Raw genomic sequence first — 21330 nt, 5'->3', positions numbered from 1 at the left:
AAAACCATGTTGTTGGCTACAGCGTAGCGCTACGAGCGTAGCCTAGAGATAAATGAAGTAAGATGAAGGAGATTATTTGAATTCAGGCGTTTTTCCTTACCCCCCACCGATGAACAGCTGCCAGTCACCTGGATCCAGTAATAAGGATAGTACAGGAAGCCTATCTGTCAATTTCATGTACTCGTTGGTAGCTCTCCGTCTATAATCCTCTCCACAAACACATGTTCGCCCTGATGAACCTACAATACACGCGTCAGCCCCAAACTCCGACAATGGGGGCATTGTATAACACTCGGAGCGGACACGTGCTGACTAATTGCGGATTACGACCTGGGGGCCTAGCGGAGATGAAAATCGTTTGCAGAAAACGAAACGAAACGCTATTGTCTTTCTATCGCTCTTCCGAATTAGTGCCATAGAGCTTGGCTGTAGTCCGTTCTTTTAGCATTAGAAAGGTGATGAAGGCGATTTTAATGTCTTTTTATTGAGAAACACTTCTGAAAAATAAGTCACGGCAAATAGGTAAGAATTATAAATCATATACGATAATTTACATTCTTTTGTTTTCATAAGTAAAAGTAACTGATTTTCAAAAAGCGTAAAAAAAGACATCTCAAGATAGTTTACCTTTTTTCTAATGCCAAAAAAAACGAACTATAGGCCTCCGGCATTCCTTTCTCTTTCTCTTTTCTCTAGGCCGATTCCAAGTTTTGGGCTTAGGTAAATATACGAGTATGGCACTTATTGGAGCTAGTGTTAACCCTTTGAACGCTTTATATCATAAACACAAACATCACTCAAACGCTCCCGGGTGCAAGCGAGCTAATGTAAACCTTACTTGAAAGTGTGAAGGTTACTTTGACAGCGTCCGTCATGTGTGTCATGACACCTAGCTATAGTTGTCCTTGGCGCTGTGGGCACGACTAGTAACGACGCCTTTAGGGGTTTTTGGCGTTCAAAAGGTTATACTAATATTTTATCAAGCAGAAACAAATGGGAAAATGCCGTTACCAAGATTCGAACCCGGGACCTCCTGCTTCATAGGCAAGGTCACTCCTGTCTAGGCCAGGAGGCCGTAGACCATAGAATGAGGACAGAATATTCATTACATTCAGGCTACAATATCGTCATATCGATTTCCTTGGCAAAAATGATTCGTAGTTAAGAACGTAAATAATAGAACCGAAGTTGTTTGATTAATTGTTTCCTGTCTTGTCTGTTTTGACCCAAAATGTGATGCTCCCATAACTAGGGTTGCCATACGTCCCGAATATACGGGACTGTCGCCATATTTAAGAACTAACGTAAAATATAAATAGCAGTAAAGACAGCATACAATGCAATCTTTTATTCTATTTTATGGTTTTATAGCTTACGTTTAGATACGATGTTTAATGGAACATTAATAAACCTATTAGAGCGGAAAACTAAACGATATTCAGAAATGTCGAAAGTTTATTTAGTCAATCATTACCTATTGTACACAAAATGCAAGATCGGCCTGAACCAATGTTAAAAATATAAATGAAACAGGAAGAAAAATATTAATAAACTAATCTAACTAAGTAAGTAACTAAGTTAATTAATAACTAGTGAAGATGGTGTCGTGTAGTGTGCCGGATTGTATTGTCACAGGGCCAAATAACCCAGGAAAATACTCATTTCACAGGTAATTATGATAACCCTAGCGAAATTTTTGTAAAGATATTTTATCAAAATAACAACATAAAAAGTGTAAAAGGCCAATTTATACAGTTCATTATAAGTTTTTCTTCAATTGTGTGTTAATATTTCATCATATTAGTCAATAATTTAGAATATTTTGTGTAAAAACCTCTTACTTTATGCTAGGGCTTGACAAAATGTTCATATGACTGTATCGATAACTTGTCGGTATATTAGTAGGTATGGAATTAGTTGTTCACAAGACATCATTAAGATGTTAACCTTTATAACCGACTTAAAATAAAAACGATTGTTATAATACCTTTTTTGAAGGTGCACATGTTTAGCGATTAATTTAAACTTCACTTACCAACACAGTACTTACATTTTAACCACTGTTCCATGGCTTATACTTGTACATAGCGTATACACACTCAACCCAACTTGTCAGTAGGAAAGGACGCGAAATTCAAATTTTCTTTGGTAAGTCAACTCTTTGTGAACATATTTTCAAACAACTTCAACTTTTTCATTTTCAACTTTTTCAAACACATTTGAAAAAGTTGTCGATAAAACAGTTATACATCGATAGATTATTAATATGTTTTTACATGACATCACTATTTTTGTTCGCACATAGACAATATACCCACACACTTGCATTTCATTTTTGGTCGCACTTTCGAAGTTTGACAGTCATTCTATACTATCCTATTTCTATGGCCTGCACCAATAAGATGTCGAGGCGACAGCGCCATTTTGAAGTACCGACAGTTTTGATAATCATATTTTAACCATTGCCGATATAAAAGTACTTCCAATCGACAAGTCAATATTCACAGTACTTTTCTCATAAACTACCCATATAGTCACGAAACCTCCATACATTATGTTATTTTGTACGTTGAGCATTTCGCAGTTTTGTGTGGCTGAGGTTATTTATAGGCACACGTTCGTGTGTGACGACTGGCACATAATGATGAGGGTCTCCAAATCGTTTATGATAGTTAGTAAATTCCGAATATAGAATTCTATCAATGCTTGTTTATAGCTATTAAATCATATGCGAAAGCATAGAGAAACAAAAACCCTTAGAGTAGTCTCTCCATCATATATTGAATAAAAACTCATTTTTAATAAAATTTAAGCAAGCTTTTCTAAAACTTATCTGTAAGAAGATTCAAGTTTAATAAATATACATTTTAAGCAAGTTAAAACTTATTAATAATAACTTTTGACCAGGGCTCGTACATTTCATGCAGTTGACGGAAAGTTGACGTCACGCTACATAGTGTATGATTCCAATTAATCTTTTCGCAATAATAAATCATTTTTCAACCTTCTTAGCTAACTGATATAGATTCTTGACAATCAGTACCGAAACGTCCAACTAACTTTCATCTTACTGTCACGCAACAAAATAATAGATTGTTAGTTTATTAAATTTATTTAATCGTATGGCATAAATATAAAAATAGGCAATTATTTACATTAAAATTAAGTAATTTAAACGTCAACGTTCAGGATGCCGATCCAAGCAGCTGCGTCGGGTGTGAGATGCAGCAGATCCTCTGGTGTTAATCCTCTGGTGTCTGGTGTTAAGTTTATTAAATGATACATATTTTCGATTTTTAACAGTGTAACTTTTACGCGTCAATATGTTAGCTATCAAATTTGTAGTGTTATAGAGGCATGAAATGTACGGGCCCTGCTTTTGACATACCTCCTGTAGTCCCTGTACAACATATTATTAATAACTATACAATAAGTAAGGGTAGCACTGCATGGAGTGGAGTGAGCACTCTAAGTTTAAGCACCAACTTAATTTCTCTGAGACGAAAGTAATCAACTGTTTCTCTGTCTGTAATAGTCTATTATATTACATTTTGAGTTTAACAATTACGAGTACTTCGATCTTGTACTCAGGCACGTATAAAGCTTAACCAGAATCCGAACAGAAGAATATAAATAAAATGCTCATTTTTTGTCGGGCAACAAAGCTCCATAGACATTACAGACTAACAAACATAGGTACAATAATTATAATCATAAAACCTAAAAATCGTTTAGTAATTATACTTCGTCAAATTTCATGTACCTGATGTACTTAAGTAGATAACACATTATATTTCAGTGTTTGAAACACTAAAAATGCTTCCTTTATTCAATTTGCCAGACACTTTTCACATCGCTTCATTGCCGACAGTGTCGACATATCTTTCTATAGATCCGTCTGATCAGCGGCGCAGTTGTATGATGATAGTGTCTGTACAAATAATATCGAAATTCTTTGACACTTTATACTTAGAATTCTTAAGGATTGTAGGAAGATATCTTAAGTAATATTCGAACACATTCAAAAATTCTTATTATGTATACCTAGGGTAGCCATAATTATTTGAAACGCATACGGGACAATGGGGTAATAATGGCGTTGCCCTGGTGCAAATTTAATACATACTGTCATAGCGTGGTGGTAAAACAGAGTTCAACAATGTGGTTAAACAGAGATGATTGTGACCATTTGTATACGTATTCTACAGTGGTATTGATTTACGGGACAAAAACGGGATGTGTTACAATACGGGACGCAACAATTAAATACGGTGTCAGTCCCGTACCTATATACGGGACGTATGGCAACCCTAATGCATACCCAAACAAAAATAATTCAACTATAACTTAAATCTCTTAGCCGTAGGTACCGTACCTCAAAACTGTCATCCTCAAACGTCGCTAAAACCTTCAGCCATTGGTAATCCGACAGCCACCGCAACTAATCCGATAAGGCGGAATCAACACGGAGCGAACTTCGCCGGATTAAATTATACTTCGCCTGCACTTGAACTACCACAATCAGCGCAGATTGCGGCTTTCTATTAACCTGATTGCAACAAATATTGAGGTGGGAGAATTTGGTACTTATTATAAGCCTACGATAATAGACAACGGCTATTTTGTACTTATTTTATATTTATTACATAGTTGTCCTTGAAGGCAGCAGTTTAATTTAAATTAAGGGAAGAGCTCACCGGATGCGTGTAGACGTGCGCTAAAATGTTCGAGCCGTGAACGCACGCATCACGCAAGCGGTGTGTCGTCTCTCATAAGCCACTGTATATTACAACGCGCACGTGCGCAGCCGGTGTGCACAGGTCTTTAGCGGTAGGTAAAGTGAGGACCGCCGAGGCCCACATAACAATGTCACTAGTTTAACTAGTAAAAAATTGATTGCTAAATTGCCATAATACGGCGACACGATTATATGAAGTTGACTCTATAAAAATTGGATAGAACATTTGACAATATGGGTCGGTCTCGGTGTGGTGCATCTCAACACATTCACTGCCAATAACACGTATGTGTGTTGATTTTGAACTGGAAATGGGGTGCCCGGCACAGAAAGTGTTAAACTAAGGATATTGAGTTTAATGTAATTTTTAAAATTAACATCAGTTGAAGTTTGTGTTAATCAATATTGTGTCTTGCAATTAGAAATACTCTATATTTCACTGTTCCAAATTATTCGCCGTATCCAATTCCCCCACTGTAACCTATGTCCTGTGTAGATAAGTGTGATTTTGCAATTTATATTCCAGTAAGACCTCTATTATATGTATAAGTAAAGTATAGGTGCATAAAGAAATAGTGATAAAAATAACGCTATTATTAAATACAAGTACGTGCCTTTTGTAACGCTCCCGTGCATTAAAGCATGGAAAATGGAAAAAGGAGAAGAATACAGCTTTCTATAAATATGTAATATCATGTGACGTCCATTAGTGCAGGTGACATATTAAAACCGTAGCATAAAGCCACGTTCCGACTATAAAATGGAAAATAACGGAGGATAGAAAGAGCTTCAGAGTGCGAAATGTAATTTTCCTAGATGTGTATGGAATCATTTTTAGACTACAAAAGAAACCCACACTTTTAATCCGATATGTTTTCAGTAGAGCTACCCATATACCTATGTCAAGTGGAAAAACACCACACGGCAGGAGAAATTAAACTTTAAGTTAATGTTAGAAAGACGTAGGTAGACATATATAAAATGTTGTTGTTTAACAAAATTGAATGTAGGCACCTGAGCTTTGACTAATTATTATACGAAATAGAGACACACTGAGAAAACCACTGAAACTAGGTGCGCATAAGATTGATTAGCACTGTCTATACCTACAAGTTACTGTAAAGAAAAATAGTTAACACACTTTTATTGTACTTGGTGTACTTATTTCATTTGCATGTCTATCAAAAACTTGTCGAAACCATTCTAATCAACCTAAACGCAATGTGTTTGCGTTTTTCCATCGAGGAGTTCCTCTGGTTACCTTCCGACTGCATCATCAGATCAGCTCCATGTTAACTTGCATATTATTGCATTGTCATCGGAATTACGGATGTACTCCAAATTTCAACTGAATCAGACACCGGGAAATGGTTCAAATTATAGTTACAAGATTTGGAGCACACATACCTATATTATGTGTCCAAAGAAAGTTTGTCATCTCATTAATCTAAATAAAATGTGTAAAAATAGAGATGTAAATTACAATTAATGGCAAGAATTGTACAAGCTGGACGTAAGTTTTTGCGCAGGTATTAGCCTTTTCGAGGAAGCTATTAAAACGTTGAGCAATTCCTTGTATGTTGTAGCCCCTTTACCTTTAAGGTTAATAGGGATTATTAAGTAAAAGCACCTGTCGCCCTTTGTCCTCGACTTATATCATTAGATGTTAAAGCCTCTTGCGAGAAACACGCAGAACCTACGCAGCGGTGCGACAAAGCGCTCCGCAACTGTATGCGTGGTGGAAACAAACATGTTTTGAAAGAGATACTTGTATTTTTTTAGAATAATCTAAATAAATTGAGTACGAGTGCCTATTTTTACGTTGCAATAGCGATTTTCTGTTGCCCGTAGAAAAATAATATAATCGCAGCGCGCGATGCTGTATTGCTCGCGTGTGTGTGTTCTGCGTAGTGTAGCGCGATGTTTTGTTTCAATTAATTTCACAAATGGATTTTTAATCGCATCGTAGGTGCGCGATGCAAAGATGAAAACACTCGACACAATGTTTACCCGTAGGCTGATGGATGAAATCAGTACCTACAAGTATACTTACCAAATTAAACGTAACCTAAACTAATTTAACCTAATCAAGGCAAGGATCCGCTTTAGCAACCATCAGATCAGATCAAAATACATGATTTCCAAGCAATTTTATTAGATTACGAGCTGTTGCCCGCGACTTCGTATGCGTGGATTTGTATGCTGATGTATATATACCTGAGCATAGAACATTATGCAGCAAAAGGTAGCAGTAGGGACGGTTAATCACTTGTTAATAATTATACAACGCATGAGATTTGTCTGACACAACCTACGAAGTTTAAAGCACCTAAATGAAAAAAAAAAAAATTCTCGATATAATCCATCTCAATCCCTTAAGAAGATTTTCAAGTCCACTATTCCAATCGAATGCAAATTTTAAACCCTTTTTCACAAATTTAGGGGATTAATACAAACTTTCAATGAAGGCCACTTTAACTCCCTTGCGGAATAAATTTCTAAAAACGAAGAAATCACTTTTCTTGTTTCCTATTAATGTGTGTTTTACGACATTTCAAGATCACTATTTACAAAAATTTTCGTTCCCGATGCAAACTTACAACCCTTTTTTCACTAACTTAGGGAATGAATTTTCAAAAAGGTGATATGTATCAGTTTTCGTCTATTTATAGAGTATAGAGGTAATGCCCGTTTACTAACTTTTAAGTTCCTAGCTTAAAAGAAAACTCGTACCACATACATATAAACTTCTATCCCCTTTTTAACCCCCTTAGGGGTTGAGTTATCAAGAATGTTAATATAACTTTTTTTCTTACATTTTGTTTTTCAATGAAGTTTTAAAGCATTTGTAATGGATTCAAACTTTCAACTTGTTACTTTAAATTAGGGAATTCACCCTTTTATGAAAAGAATTTTTAAAACACTAAGGTAGTTTTTGTTTTATTCTAATAATATGCCCATATTTTGACGACCGGTTTGGCTTAGTGGGTAGTGACCCTGCTTACGAAGCTGATGGTCCCGGATTCAAATCCTGGTAAGGGCATTTATTCGTGTGATGAGCATGGATATTTGTTCCTGAGTCATGGGTGTTTTCTATGTATTTATAAATATTTATATATTATATATCGTTGTTTAAGCACCCTCAACCCAAGCTTTATTGAGCTTATGTGGGGCTTAGTCAATTTGTGTAATAATGTCCTATAATATTTATTTATTATTTATTTAAGTAGGTACATAAAAAGTTTCAAGTCCCGCACTCAAAAAAATGTTGACTTCCATATTACTAGTATATGACTTATTTCTCTCTATTCTATTAGTTATAACTCGTCTATTATAAACCGTCAATATACCGTTGAATTACATTTGAAGTTTTTTGTCTCTTTCTTTTTGCTAATGACGTGAAAGGGACAGAGATAATAGAATCCAAATATTTCTAACTTATATTAGGCCCAGCACGTAGAAATGACATTCGAATATAAAGGTCACTCACATGGCATTTTGTCTCACTCAGTGAGCAATATACCATTTTGCTCACGGTTTTTAAGCAGCAAATACCCTTGTTCGAGCTGCTGAGGTGAAAATTATTTTCGCATGCCGTTAGAAGCGCTCATATATAAGTCGTTATGCGCAAACTTGTCCTCTTCATTATCACTACCATTAGCCCATTGTCATCAAAATTCATCCGTCTATTACATAACTTTTAGGAGCCGTTCAACTCCTTACCCCAGAGGTCTCTTTAAATTTGACAGCACTTAAGCTGGATGTGTACCTAAAATGTGTTTACGCTGTGCTTACGGTGCACACGTGACATGTCTTGCCCCCTAGGGTTACCAGCAAATAACATTTCTGAATTCCCGAGAAAAGTCCAGATGCTTACAGTAACGTCCGTTTAAATTAAATGAAAAATATGTACTTAACTACAACTTTTGACATTATTTTTTTTATATCTCGATATATTTAACATATGTGATTATTAGATGTAATTATTCCTTTCATAACCATCTAAAAAAGATTAAAACGAGACATTAAAACTGCAGTTTTCCATTTTATGCTGAACCAAGTTCGCATTATGTAGATAGCCTAGTGCCTATTTATTCTTAAAGCCTGATCGACCTCTAGCCGATACTCTGCCACAGGCCAAGCTATAATTACACTTCATAGTTTTCCCTAACTTGTTATGAAAAATCCCAGCGTCTGGTTGCCATAGCGACCCTAGGCGAATCAAAGTGTCGCTCCAATTTGCTAAAAGGCCTCGCGGTGAGCCGGAGCGGTGAACACTACGTGACACCTCTGCCCATATATTCCCATTCCATTTCAGAACAGGCTCGAGAGAACCAATGATATCTGACCTTGAGATCCTTCACAGCTATGTGTAATCAGAGAGCGTGGTTTATGCTGGTTTTGGTAAAACTATGAGCCGACTTACACGTGGTAAGATAGTTGAAGTATCACGACTTAATGTAAGCACTCCCGAGATGATGTGCGGTTCGGCCGTCGCTTTGAATAAGGCTGTTTTCCCAAAACATGCCTGAGGCTGGCCTGAGGTAGAACAGAGAAACTGTGATCTTCGATGACGCAGAGACACAGTTGTCATGAATTTAAACTTCTGTAGCACCGCCGTTTTGAATTTAAATTTTCTTTTATTCCATTATATATAGTTTAAAATTAATTCGATTTGAATTTATTCTGTTAAAAGAGCATCGGGACTTAGGAGGATGCATATGGGTAGAACTCTTTAAATCACACTTTTATCCCTGTTTATTGGAATGAAAAATATCCTGAAACCAAATGACTATGTTTCCATTTCCACATGTCTACTTATAATTTTATCCAAGTTAGCTTTGCAGTTTTTGCGTAAACGAAAGTCCAAGCCTACAGAGGCTAGTCATTATCACCAGCCATGAGAATCAGAGATCATCAGATGATGGCTTAACAAGTACCTAAACATTGACGCAAGGTACCGTTAGTTACTTACCGCCCAGAAATTTAGGTAGGTACATACAAGAAATTTCATTAGTGACAATTGTCATATGGGGTCTCGGTAGCCACCTGTAAACAATTGTGACAACTGGATAATATTTAAAATAAAAACTTAAGTACGGGGGGTCAGGTTAGGTTTGATCTTGGACTTCGGTAAGTGGATGCGTGCGTCTATTGCTGTGCATGAAAAACTTATGAGGATTGGTCTAGACCAATCCTACCCCTAACCTTAGGGCGATCTAGCGATCCCACCAAGAAGGGTTGGGTTGGGGAAGGGTTTTAGTCTTCTCTCAATAAGCGCGCAATATAGAAAGAAAGAAAGAAAATACATTTATTTAACGCCACAACACATTACATTTGGAAAAAAGAAGAACATACAGAGAAAGAAAAACATTGGACGCTAAAATAGGATCCCCACTCAGTATAATGCCGCGGCAATATATATATGTTGCCAGTAGACTAAATAAACTACAATAATGTAAACTTTAATTATATCATGATCACATATTTCATGCTAAAAGAAGGGGTTGCTTCAGGGGAAGGGGAGGGGACGCTAGTTTGCGAAAAGCACCATACCCGGAGGTATCATACTACATTCGTTTCAAGCTGGATATTTGTTCGTCTTCCCCATACATTAGAATATAACATAACTTGACCGGATAATGGGGTGGGAAAGGGTTTTAATGAAAAGAAATACTTGATTTTTCATAAATCTCTTAAATAGATCGATAGATAAATTCTCTTAATGTGGTGCTGTTTGTAGATGGTTTTGCAATAAACGTTTTTCTATTCTATTCTATTCTAAATAAGCGTGCAAAATGATGCCAGTATATTGAATAAACTATACTAATGTAACTTTAATTATATCGAACAATGAAGCGAGTCATATAATATTGATCGAACTTCGCTTGCAAAGTACGTTTGATCATATGTTATATGTAAAATAAAAACTTTACTTTACTGGGGGTCAGGTTAGGCTTGATCTTAGAGTTTCTTCGGTAACACTACGAAATACAAGACAAAGTTTCTTAACAGGCAAACAACCGTTGTACAAACCCAATTACCTACTTACTTCGGATATCCGATATCACAACTTTTATTTTTTACGCCGGTCGTAGTTACCTATGTGCTATTAGGTGGCTATATATTTCTCTAATATATAAAAGAGAATGCCAGCTTAATATTGATTGTATGTAACGCATATATGTACTTATACTTTACTTACTTACTTAAGCGTTACCATACATCACATATTTACCACGTAAGTGCGTAATTCTGATATAAAAAAATTAAACATGCGAGTAATTTGACTTTGCTATCGATTTATCTGATAGACGGTTTATTGATAAAACTAAAATTTGGAAGTTTACCGTCCATAGTAAAGCTTTGGCATAATGTAGTAAATACATTAAGTAACTTGGTTTAAACTTAAATAAATGTTCCCCTGAATGCAATATAAGAATGCAAGAAAAACATCCTGCAGACAGCTCCTGTCTGCAGTCTATTACTTAACTGCGGAAAGCTGGGTAAACTTGCACGTAGGTACCTACTCGAACTCCATTTAATTAAAAACGCTGTTTTAGGGTTCGGTGTAACTTTAAGCAACGAAAACCTTTGGTTCGTAGTTCTTTATTGTTCTGATCAGGATTTTGAATTAGAGTTGGGAGACTTATAAAAAAATTGAAGCTACGAACAGAGGCCTCGCGACAAATACATACATTTTAATCCTTATAACTCCTTAACCTAAAGACCGACCCTTTCCATATTGGTGAATATAAATAAAAAACGTTCCTGCCAAAGGATATGAATGTTGTATAAATTATACCTGAGATGTCGTCTAAGAAACATAAAAAGTGCATCCCAAATTGACTTCAAGACTTCGCGACGCTCGATCGAAAATTTAACCGGTATTTAGGCATTTAGGCCTCTCTCAACCTCACTTTAAACGTTCACACGTCTGGAAACTCTCAGTGAAATCTCGACAAAGCTGTTTTGGTCAAAATTATGTTAATTCAATTCACAACGTGAACCCTTTCTCCCGAATTTATCATATATGAAACTGTTTGTAGCGGCGCGTGGGAGGGACTGTCTTCTACGTAATGAGAACATATTCGCATTATCAGACACGTGAGCACGTGACAGAGCAATTCGTCTGTCTGCGTCACTTTGTTGTATTTGATTGGGTTATTCTTACTTGGGTGCTGTCGAAAAGTTTCCAATATTGCGAAATTTCCACTTAGAAACACTTGGAAATAATTCGGTATCATCTCTTTTTTTTACATAGAAATTGTATATTTTCAAGATAAAAGTGACCTGTGAGATTTCCTTAAATTTTGAGATTTTTTCCAACTTTCGAAAACTTTCCTCAACTTGCACATCTGTTGCACATCTCACCAGATACCTTAGTATGCCATATGAGGTAACTTACAGGATAAACTTTTCTCAAGTTAACTAATGCAGGGATATTTAAATGCACTAGCCTTTTCTTACACCTCGCCCTGGAGTTATCTATAGCAAGGCAAGTCATGTATCATGTTAATGATTATTACGTACGTGCATATGTGTATATTGTTAACTATGTATGTCTTCACTTTCCCTCAATTGTCATTTATGTGTATATATATATACTTACTTCTTTGGTGTATATGTACATAGGTATGTGGGTACCGCTGACATAATACATTTAGACGTATTTTATATTCTCATCGACCTGTATAATAAATTACAGACCCTATCTATGCATTGCTGTAATATGCAAAATGCTCCAGAAATAGGGTAAACTCCGTACCGGGCGGAGCTGTAGTATACGTTCAGTGAAAGCAAACTTGTTGAATGGAGATCATTATTATTCAGGAGATTTCCTTCGTGAAAACTTTATGTTGCAAAGGTATAAGGTATTTTAACGTATGATTATATGGTAGGTACTTTAAGGGTGTTTCAGGTTTCATTCGGCTGGTGACTGTAGCGGCGTCACTGTTGCATCGTCAAGGTGGCGTTCGGATATCCACAGCAGCTACATTACTGTTGCCGCCGCTGTGTTTGTCAGTTTCCTTTATAAAAGGAATGACGGACTTGTCATTTTTTTTAGTAGTGTGGTAGTAGTATCCAAAGTTACCTTTAACCGCTGGCGGTGCAACTGTCAATATCTTTAACAAACATTAGAACGTTTTAATCACGACGACAACGACAGCAACGCCATTTATCAAGGAAATTGACAGTGACAGGCGCATGGCACACCGCGGCCGATTCGCACATCGCTCTGAGGGGCGAGCGGGATGTCGCTATAATACGCGCATGGCGTTGTCTCGCTCAAACTTCGAAGCGACGTGCGAAACGGATGCAGTGTGCCATGCGCTATAGAGCCCATCTAAGCTAACTTTGCACCGAGTTGAACCTAAAAATTATTCATAAGAAAAAATACAAAATGATGATGTTAATCACCCGGTTATTTTTGCCGTATAATACGAGTAAAGAATTCAATGACGAATTTGCTCCAGAAAAATCTGTATAGTTTCTGTCCGTTTCTAATCTGTGGTTTTGTCTTCAGGACGGCTTCGTACTCGTGGGCTCTGTGGCGGGCCAGCGCTATTGGTCGTCCATGCTGTCGCTGGATGCGCGCATCACTTGTGGCTGCTGGACGCCGGACGACGGACAGGTGTATCTTGGGACGGCGTCCGCGCAGCTGGTCGTCATGGACGTGCACGGCGCTATGGTGTCGCAGGTGAGCTGGATCATAATGGATACAGGATGACGGGCAGGTGTACTTACCTTGAGACAGCGTCCGTGCAGCTGGTCGTCATGGACGTGCACACGGTGCTATGGTGTCGCAGGTGAGCTGGGACATGCTGGACGAACTACGGGCGGGTGTATCTTGGGACAGCGCCCGCGCAGCTGATCACATGGACGTACACGACTACTGATGGTCCGTTCCCGGGAATTTTCTTTAAGTGAAAGTATTCCTTGAATGGAAAATAGGGGAATTTTGAAATTGTGCATAGATACACTATTTCATAATCAGAAATTCAGTGAACATGGCATCTTAAGAAGAAAGTAGAAGACCCGCGCAAAATCGCTTTTCCATACAAACGTAGTCCTCATTTTCCTCTCTGGATATTAACATTATCGAAAATATTTTGACACAATTTGTTGTATATCAACATATCACAGCTCTTCCCCTACGTTTGATATTTTAGAATTTTTAACTATTATAAGAGTTAGGAGCATTTAAAAAAATTTATGATCTCTTTTTTTACTCCTATTTTTTACAATAATCAAAAATCGAAAAAATCAAACGTAGGGGAAGAGCTGTGATATGTTAATATACATCAAATTATGTAAAAATGTTTTCCATAGTGTCAATATCCAGAGAGGAAAATGCGGACTACGTTTGTATGGAGAAACTTTCGTCTTACACTTAAAAAAAACGTTAAAAACCGTATTCCATCTGCCAAAGTAAATTCCCTATACTGCCGGGAAAATTCCCATTCGTCCCGGGATTTTTTTTACTATTCAATTTAATTACGATCGGCTTCTACCCGGACGATATCGCAGGCTAATAGTAGTTTAGTGATAAACTAAGTAGCAAATAAATGAGCAACATAAGTAATTTGTCGGCGACAGCAACATTACTTATTTAACCCCGTAATTATTGGGCCGTTAACTACGAATAGGTTTCTATTTTGAACATCAGTGGCACCCACTATCCAAATAACTCGAATCCGGGTCACAGAACTTAATTTGCGATGACGGCTTTGATATTTCGATATTTTCGACGCTAGCTCGCTGTAGAATAATTAGCATGTTTCAAATTCCTAAATAGAATCTAGGGCGTCACGTATTTATGGAGTTAGGGATATCCATTTTTGACTCATTTGTTATAAATATATAATATTTATATATACCTATATATATTTTATACTACGTCGGAGGCAAACAAGCATACGGCCCGCCTGCTTGCCGACCCTAACTCCCCCCCCCCCCCCCCCCCTCGTTGAGCTCTGGTAACCTTACTCACCGGCAGGAACACAACACTATGAGTAGGGTCTAGTGTTATTTGGCTGCAGTTTTCTGTAAGGTGGAGGTACTTCCCCAGTTGGGCTCTGCTCTAGATCTTGAATGACATCCGCTGTGCTGTGCCCTACCACACAAAGCGAGATGACATTCACAATGCCCATACCACTCTTTTGGACGTAGTTTAAGGACGTACCCGGGTCCCAATCCAATATCCATCTCTTTCAATCCGGAGGCCGCAGGTTCGAACCCCGGCTCGTACCGATAAGAATTTGGGAACTTAATGTTCGACATATCGTTTGATATTTACCAGTCGCTTTTCGTCGCGGACTAATCCTAATAAGCCCTAGTTTGCCCTCTGGGTTTGAATGTCACATGGTAGTCGCTTTCGTGCCTACGCCAATTCGCCGTTAGTTGCCAAGCGGACCCCAGGCTCCCATCAGTTGTGGCAAAATGCCAGCACAACGTGAGGAAGATGATACGCTAAGTCAACTATTCGTTCCTTTGTCAAAAAAATCTTGCATGTCACGCGATTTTTATGAAACTGGTTGTAAAACTGGAAAATACTTATTGTCTTGTTTTTTCAAGCATAATATGTATAATTAATAATGGACACAAGTAATTGGGTACCTAAACTTATCTTAATATTTCCTCGTGATGGAATAATAAAGAAACGTGGATAAATTCGGCGGATAGAGTACGTCTATTTACTAAGGAACTAACCTTTACTCTCGACCATTTATTTATTATTTAAAACAATATTTCAAAGGTAAAAAAATATATAATTGTTTTCGATTTCGTAAGGTTATTTATGAAATATGGGGTATTCATCAAAAAACAGTTCTTTTTTTGTAATAAAAAGCATGGTACACTTTACAATTATATCCGTTTCGCCAAATGTTCCGCCGTCTTGAAAGACCTGTCAAACGATATCCCACACCATATCATTGAAGCAAAAAACAGATTCATTCCCTCAGTACGTGTAGTCAAAGCGACTAGAAGGTAACGAAAGCAGAATGAGAAGCTTGTCTTATCTCCCTGAAATATAAGCATCAATTGATTATTCTATCCACTTACGTCCCTCTGGGCATGAACACAAATGTGTCACAGTATTTCCGCTACAAGTGGCAGCTTGCGTAGGTAGCCGTAGGCCGAACAAATCAATGTAACGAGCGTCCGCAAACAGTTTTACGGGAATTGACTTTTTCGCCCGAAAGCAAATTTGTGTTTCCCTAATATTTAGTTTGACAGGCTTGCCACTAAATCGTAAACACCTAAACTAATATTGAACGAGAACATAAAACAAAATGGAATTGGATATTGTATAGCCCGATCGGAGCTGATCAAAGCTTAATATTGCCGTTTGAAAATAACTGCATGCGGACAAAATTTAATGAACAATTAAAGGTTACAAAACCAGCATAAGTTCTCTCTTGGATCTTCCATTGTTGTTAGGGACGCCACGGTCACGTTATGCTGGTCGTAGAGGTTGTTTATAAAGAAAGCTGTTTTAAAGGTCATGTACTCAATTAGTCGTAAAACTGTATGACGACTTTATCAATGGATTCATTCATACACATTGTATATCAAATGTCCTCTAGCACAATCGGATTAGGACCAACCTCGAAATCTCTGGAACAGTCATGAAATTTAGTATGTATATAAATTAAAGGCCCCTTTTTCATGCCCACGCCATTTGACATTTGGGGACCTCGAGGAATCGCAGCCATCTTGGAAAATCCAGGAGAAATTCGCGTTTTACTCAAAACCTACGTTCTTTATGAAAATATGATGTAAGACAACATTGAAGCTTATTAAATTCTACACTAAAAAGTCCGTGATATCTTTGAGCAAAATATACATCTTGTTATAGAAAATACTTGCTGAATCTATGTTTAGCGCTCATACACTTCCAGGGGACATTCTCTTAATAGGAAACTCGGAGGAATATGAATTTAACTTTTAACTATACATTTGTACGTGATCTACCCTGATATTAACATTTTACTCGACTGCGACTTAACCAGAAAGTAGGGTTATGGGTTAAAGTGCTGATGATTCAGTACACCCTGTAGCTTAGGATACTGTACGGATTTTTTTAAATGACGTATCGGTAGATTCCTCTTACCCTTCACAACCTGTTTACACTTGTTTTATTAAAGAAAGATTAAACCAACCGCCTTGAGTGGACTCCAAATATGAAATCATATTTTTTCTTCTGGCGCCTTAACTATTAAGCAGATTTCAGTAAAATAGACATCAGTCAGTAGATCCATAATTAGTACACGAGTGCTATGCAATACAAAGTTACTAAAATTACCGGAGGAAAACTTTTTAGGGCTAAATAATATGATTGCAAAAAAAGATTTTAGGTCTTAAATGGGGTTCAAACAATAGTGACAGTAATCAAATTTGACACCTACAATTTCTGGTATCCCTGTTTGCGTGTCTTAAAATTTGGTTTAATAGGCCGAGTCCTCTCAAGGCGGCTGTATTGATTTTTCTTTAATAGTGAAAATAGGTTTTGAAAGGCAAAAGGAATCTACCGATATGTCATTTAAAAAAATCGATATTGGGGTAGATCATGTACAAATGTATACTTAAAAGTGAAATTCATATTCTTCCAAGTTTCCTATTCAGAGAATATCCCCTGAAAGGGTATAAGCGCTAAATCTGTGTTCAGCAAGTAATTTTAGCAAGATATATTTTTTTCCACAAAGATGTCTGGGACTACTTTGTGTAGAATTTAATAAGCTTGAATGTTGCCTTACACGATATTCTCGTAAATTCGTTTCGTAAATTTTGAGTAAAACGCGATTTTCTCCTGGATGGTACACATTTTCCAAGATGCCTGCGATTCCTAGAGGTTCCCAAATGTCAAATGGTGTGGGCATAAAAAAGGGGCCTTGAATTTATATACATACCAAATTTCATGACTGTTCCAGAGATTTCGAGGTTGATCCTAATCCGATTGTGCTACTCGTGATTTTATACAATATATAATTTTATCTTAGGTAACTTTATTAATTACAAAACGCCCGGGACTTAATCTCGTCACGATTAAGTCCCGTTTTATAATTCATAATGTGTAAAGATCGTAAAAGTTGAAATCGGAGCTTGTTTTCTTACATCTCATTATATTATTATTCTCAAACCACCTTAGTATTCCCTATGAAAAGGCCCTTGGCTCCTTTTATGTCTTATACCCATTCGCCTAAAGAGAGCACTCAACTTTGTAAATTACCCATAATACCCTTTACCCACACCTAATTTCTACTTATAGTCTCCGACCACGCTAAGTTAGCACCGACAGTGACAATATTAATGCAATATTTGGCATGGAAAATTGTTCGGTCTAGGTAGGTAGGTATGTACCTACAAAGTGCAAAGCTCGAAACACACTGCGCCGCAATGAACTAAGATAACGTTGTAAATTACCTTTCTTCTTGTGATGAAGAATAATGGGTCCAATATTGGGACTCGTATTAGTGTGTGTCGTGTCGTGTAGTATCGAAATGTGTCGTTAGGCGTAGGTATAACATTAGCTTTGAGAGTGTTATTGTATGAAAGGCACCCATTTATGACGAGATAGATAGTAGTCAATAGTTTGCGTTCGAAATGGGATGCTTTCATCCGAGTTGAACGTCTCTATTTTTCATTTCGAATAGCTACGAGGAAAGTAAAATACATGTGTATTTGTCAAAACATGACTAAGTGGGTCATACACATATTTTTTGTATACAATCTTACGTGACGTTATTGTTTATGCAGGTCCAGCTAGTAGCGGAAGGTGGTATAACGTCGATGGCTTGGTCCTGCGAAAAGTTCAAGATGGAGGAGGGTGAGGAGGGGGGCGAAACTAACGGCGGGCACGTGCTGGCCGTCGCTTTGGGTTAGTAGTAGTAGTAGTAGTAGATCAGGGAAACTAAAGAAGACTCGAGAAGAATAGTTTGGGAATGTAGCTGGGACAATGCCCTGCAGCTCCAACCCCAGGGAATCGGGTTGAATGAACGTGGAAAGCGACCGGCAGCCCGCCTGCTTCCGACCAGGCGTTCCCGCACAATGTCAACAATCAACATGGTATCATTCTACTATCGCTAGCTACGAGGAATTAGAGCCGGCTCTTCCCACATTCCTGCACTTATTGCGCGGTGCTCACTCTAAAAGCATTGAGCATGTGTGCTCATCATTAAATTAGGGAAATAATCAATAATGGCAAAGATTGTCAATAAATTTCTTTGATATGACTCGGCCAACGCGCACGCAGGCCACCCTGGTCTAGTTGTCCCATAATGTGTGCTTTTTCACTCAGGGCTGAAACCCTCCAAGTCGGCACTTTTGCTTCATTTTATGCATGGTGTACCTAGATGCTGTTACGACCCAAGCAGTTCGAAAATGTTTATTTCTACCTATGATCAATCACGCCACCTAGAGGCCAAGAAAACTTGTCTAGAGAACAACCTGCCTCAATGTAGTTATGATTCTTGACATCGAAGTATATCTTCTAGGTTAACCCGATCTTTTACTTACTCACTTCTATTTTGTTACAGGCAACGGCGAAATAGTGCTACTCCGTGGACACGATGACGTGAGCCCAGCACGCATGCGCACCGGCATGCGCGGAACCACGCTCGCCATGGAGTGGGCCAACTCACGTGAGCTCCTGGCTGTAGCTGGCACCCTGTTGCCAGGTGAGACACCTTGCCCTTCACTCCTCATACACGTGAGACTAGTAGGAACCATGCTCGCTAACTCGTGCGAGTTCCTTGCCGTAGCCGGACTAGCCGGCACACTGCTGCCTGGTGAGACACCTTGCTCTTTACTTCCCATAGTGAGCCCAATAAGAACCACACTCGCCATGGAGTGGGCCAACTCGCGCCAGCTTCTCGCTGTCGTGTGCCGAGAGTCCTGCGCCATCATAATATTCATCGGGCTTCGTGCACAGGTGGACCTCCAGGATGATGAACAAACTGTAGGTCTACCATTTAACTGAAACGGCTGGTAAGAAGTTATTATAGTCAGCAATGAACTGGTTGACGGCATGGCTGCATGAAGCCGATTTGCATTATGTGAAGTAAGTAAAGATGTAATATATAAACTTTTAGTCCCAAAAGTCACAAAACTCAGCTACCTTCATGTTCATATAGAAAATTCCCGTGCAACTCCTTTACCAATCACCTGAGGAGTGCGGTACACATACAGCGTGTCTCCCACAATGGGGTTTTAAATACCTACAGGGTTCGTTTATATTCGCTAAACTGAGACTTCTATTATCGTTGCATAATCCGAAATCGCGGAAAAAATATTGCCTTCATACATTTTGGCTGATCACATGCCGATGTTTTCTACGGAAACGCCAATTTTCTTTTTCGCGATTTCGAGGTTGGTCCTATAGTAAAAGTAGTCCGCTTTAGCCAGTAGGATCGAGCCCTGCATTTAAATCCCTATGGTGGGAGACACGATGTATGTATAGCTGATTAGTAAGATGTATAGGTATAGCAGATATCTAGACCGCTTTAATCTGTAATGAAAACGAAGTCGTATAATTACTGAGACAGTGCCGTTCCATTACGCGTAATGGATACAAATTTGAAGGTGTATACTTAATTGTACAGTGAGCTGTAGAGGAGACGATTGATCCACTCTGTGACGCATCAAGTGATTACCACCGGTTCAATCAAGATTCGAAATATTGATGCCGACAATTTGGCAAAAAAATCTAACCTTACCAATATTGGATTAGGGTCATGTATAGTAAACGTCCCTATGATGGGACTGGCACCAGTAATGGGATGGTATAGACAAATCGTGTAAAATAAGTATTTACCATCAGTTTTTAAACGCACGATTTTACCATAAAAAAGAGCCAAAAAAGAGCTGCTAATGTTAAATTTTTCATTGATATTTGATAGTTTGAAAATTAATGGCGCTATACATCCCATGACTGGAGCAAAAAAAACATAGTTTTAATTTGTTAGTAATATTGAAAGCAATTACAGTAGGTTTCATTAAATACATAGAAAACATAAAGGACGAATAAGACATTCCACTTTTAACGCATAAAGCGGTAAAAATTTTGCTAGGTGTCGGTGAAATATCAAAAATACTCCAAATTTTCTCTTAAATGTCCTATGATTGGTGTCGTTAACATATGTTGCATTAAGAGTCTCACGAACTGCCGCGAAAAAGCCACTTCCAACAATCGAAGTTACGCTCTTATTTTAAAACGCAAATTCATAGGTCGCTAGATAAGTTTTGCAATAGACAAATATGAAACAAAGAGGTGGCCTATCACATATACTTTTTAAAACTATAGTTCCATGGACAATGTTTGGAGGGAAAACATTTACCTACTTTCTTTTTAAATCTACTTATTAAAAAATAGATTCTTTCTACTCGTCGACTGTAATTGTTGAATTAAGATTTGGTATACCAAACTATAATTGCGTACTTTTCGTTTATGGGCTCCCAACTCAACTAAAAGTACACTGTAGTCAACTGACCAATCACGTGCCGCCGCGCTCCCATAGAAAAGAATTGGTCGCATCGATATCTTAAACTTTGAGTCTTGATACATGATGTTACATACTAAACAAGGGCTC

General features: G+C 37.9%; 1 protein-coding gene across 3 annotated transcripts in view; it reads left to right on the top strand.

Moving 5' to 3' along the window:
• Positions 1-21330, top strand: part of LOC133520773 (tubby-related protein 4) — a 97311-nt gene that overhangs the window by 48546 nt on the left and 27435 nt on the right. For all 3 annotated transcript variants that reach the window (XM_061855430.1, XM_061855429.1, XM_061855431.1), the window contains 3 exons: positions 13266-13439; positions 18500-18620; positions 19279-19419. In XM_061855430.1, the coding sequence (XP_061711414.1) occupies positions 13266-13439; positions 18500-18620; positions 19279-19419 (436 nt within the window). The remainder of the gene's footprint in view (positions 1-13265; positions 13440-18499; positions 18621-19278; positions 19420-21330) is intronic.

The sequence above is a fragment of the Cydia pomonella genome, chromosome 8, assembly GCF_033807575.1.
Source record: "Cydia pomonella isolate Wapato2018A chromosome 8, ilCydPomo1, whole genome shotgun sequence".
Taxonomy (NCBI): Eukaryota; Metazoa; Arthropoda; class Insecta; order Lepidoptera; family Tortricidae; genus Cydia; species Cydia pomonella.
Note: the sequence above shows the minus strand (reverse complement) of the source record. Positions and strands in the feature narration are given on the sequence as shown.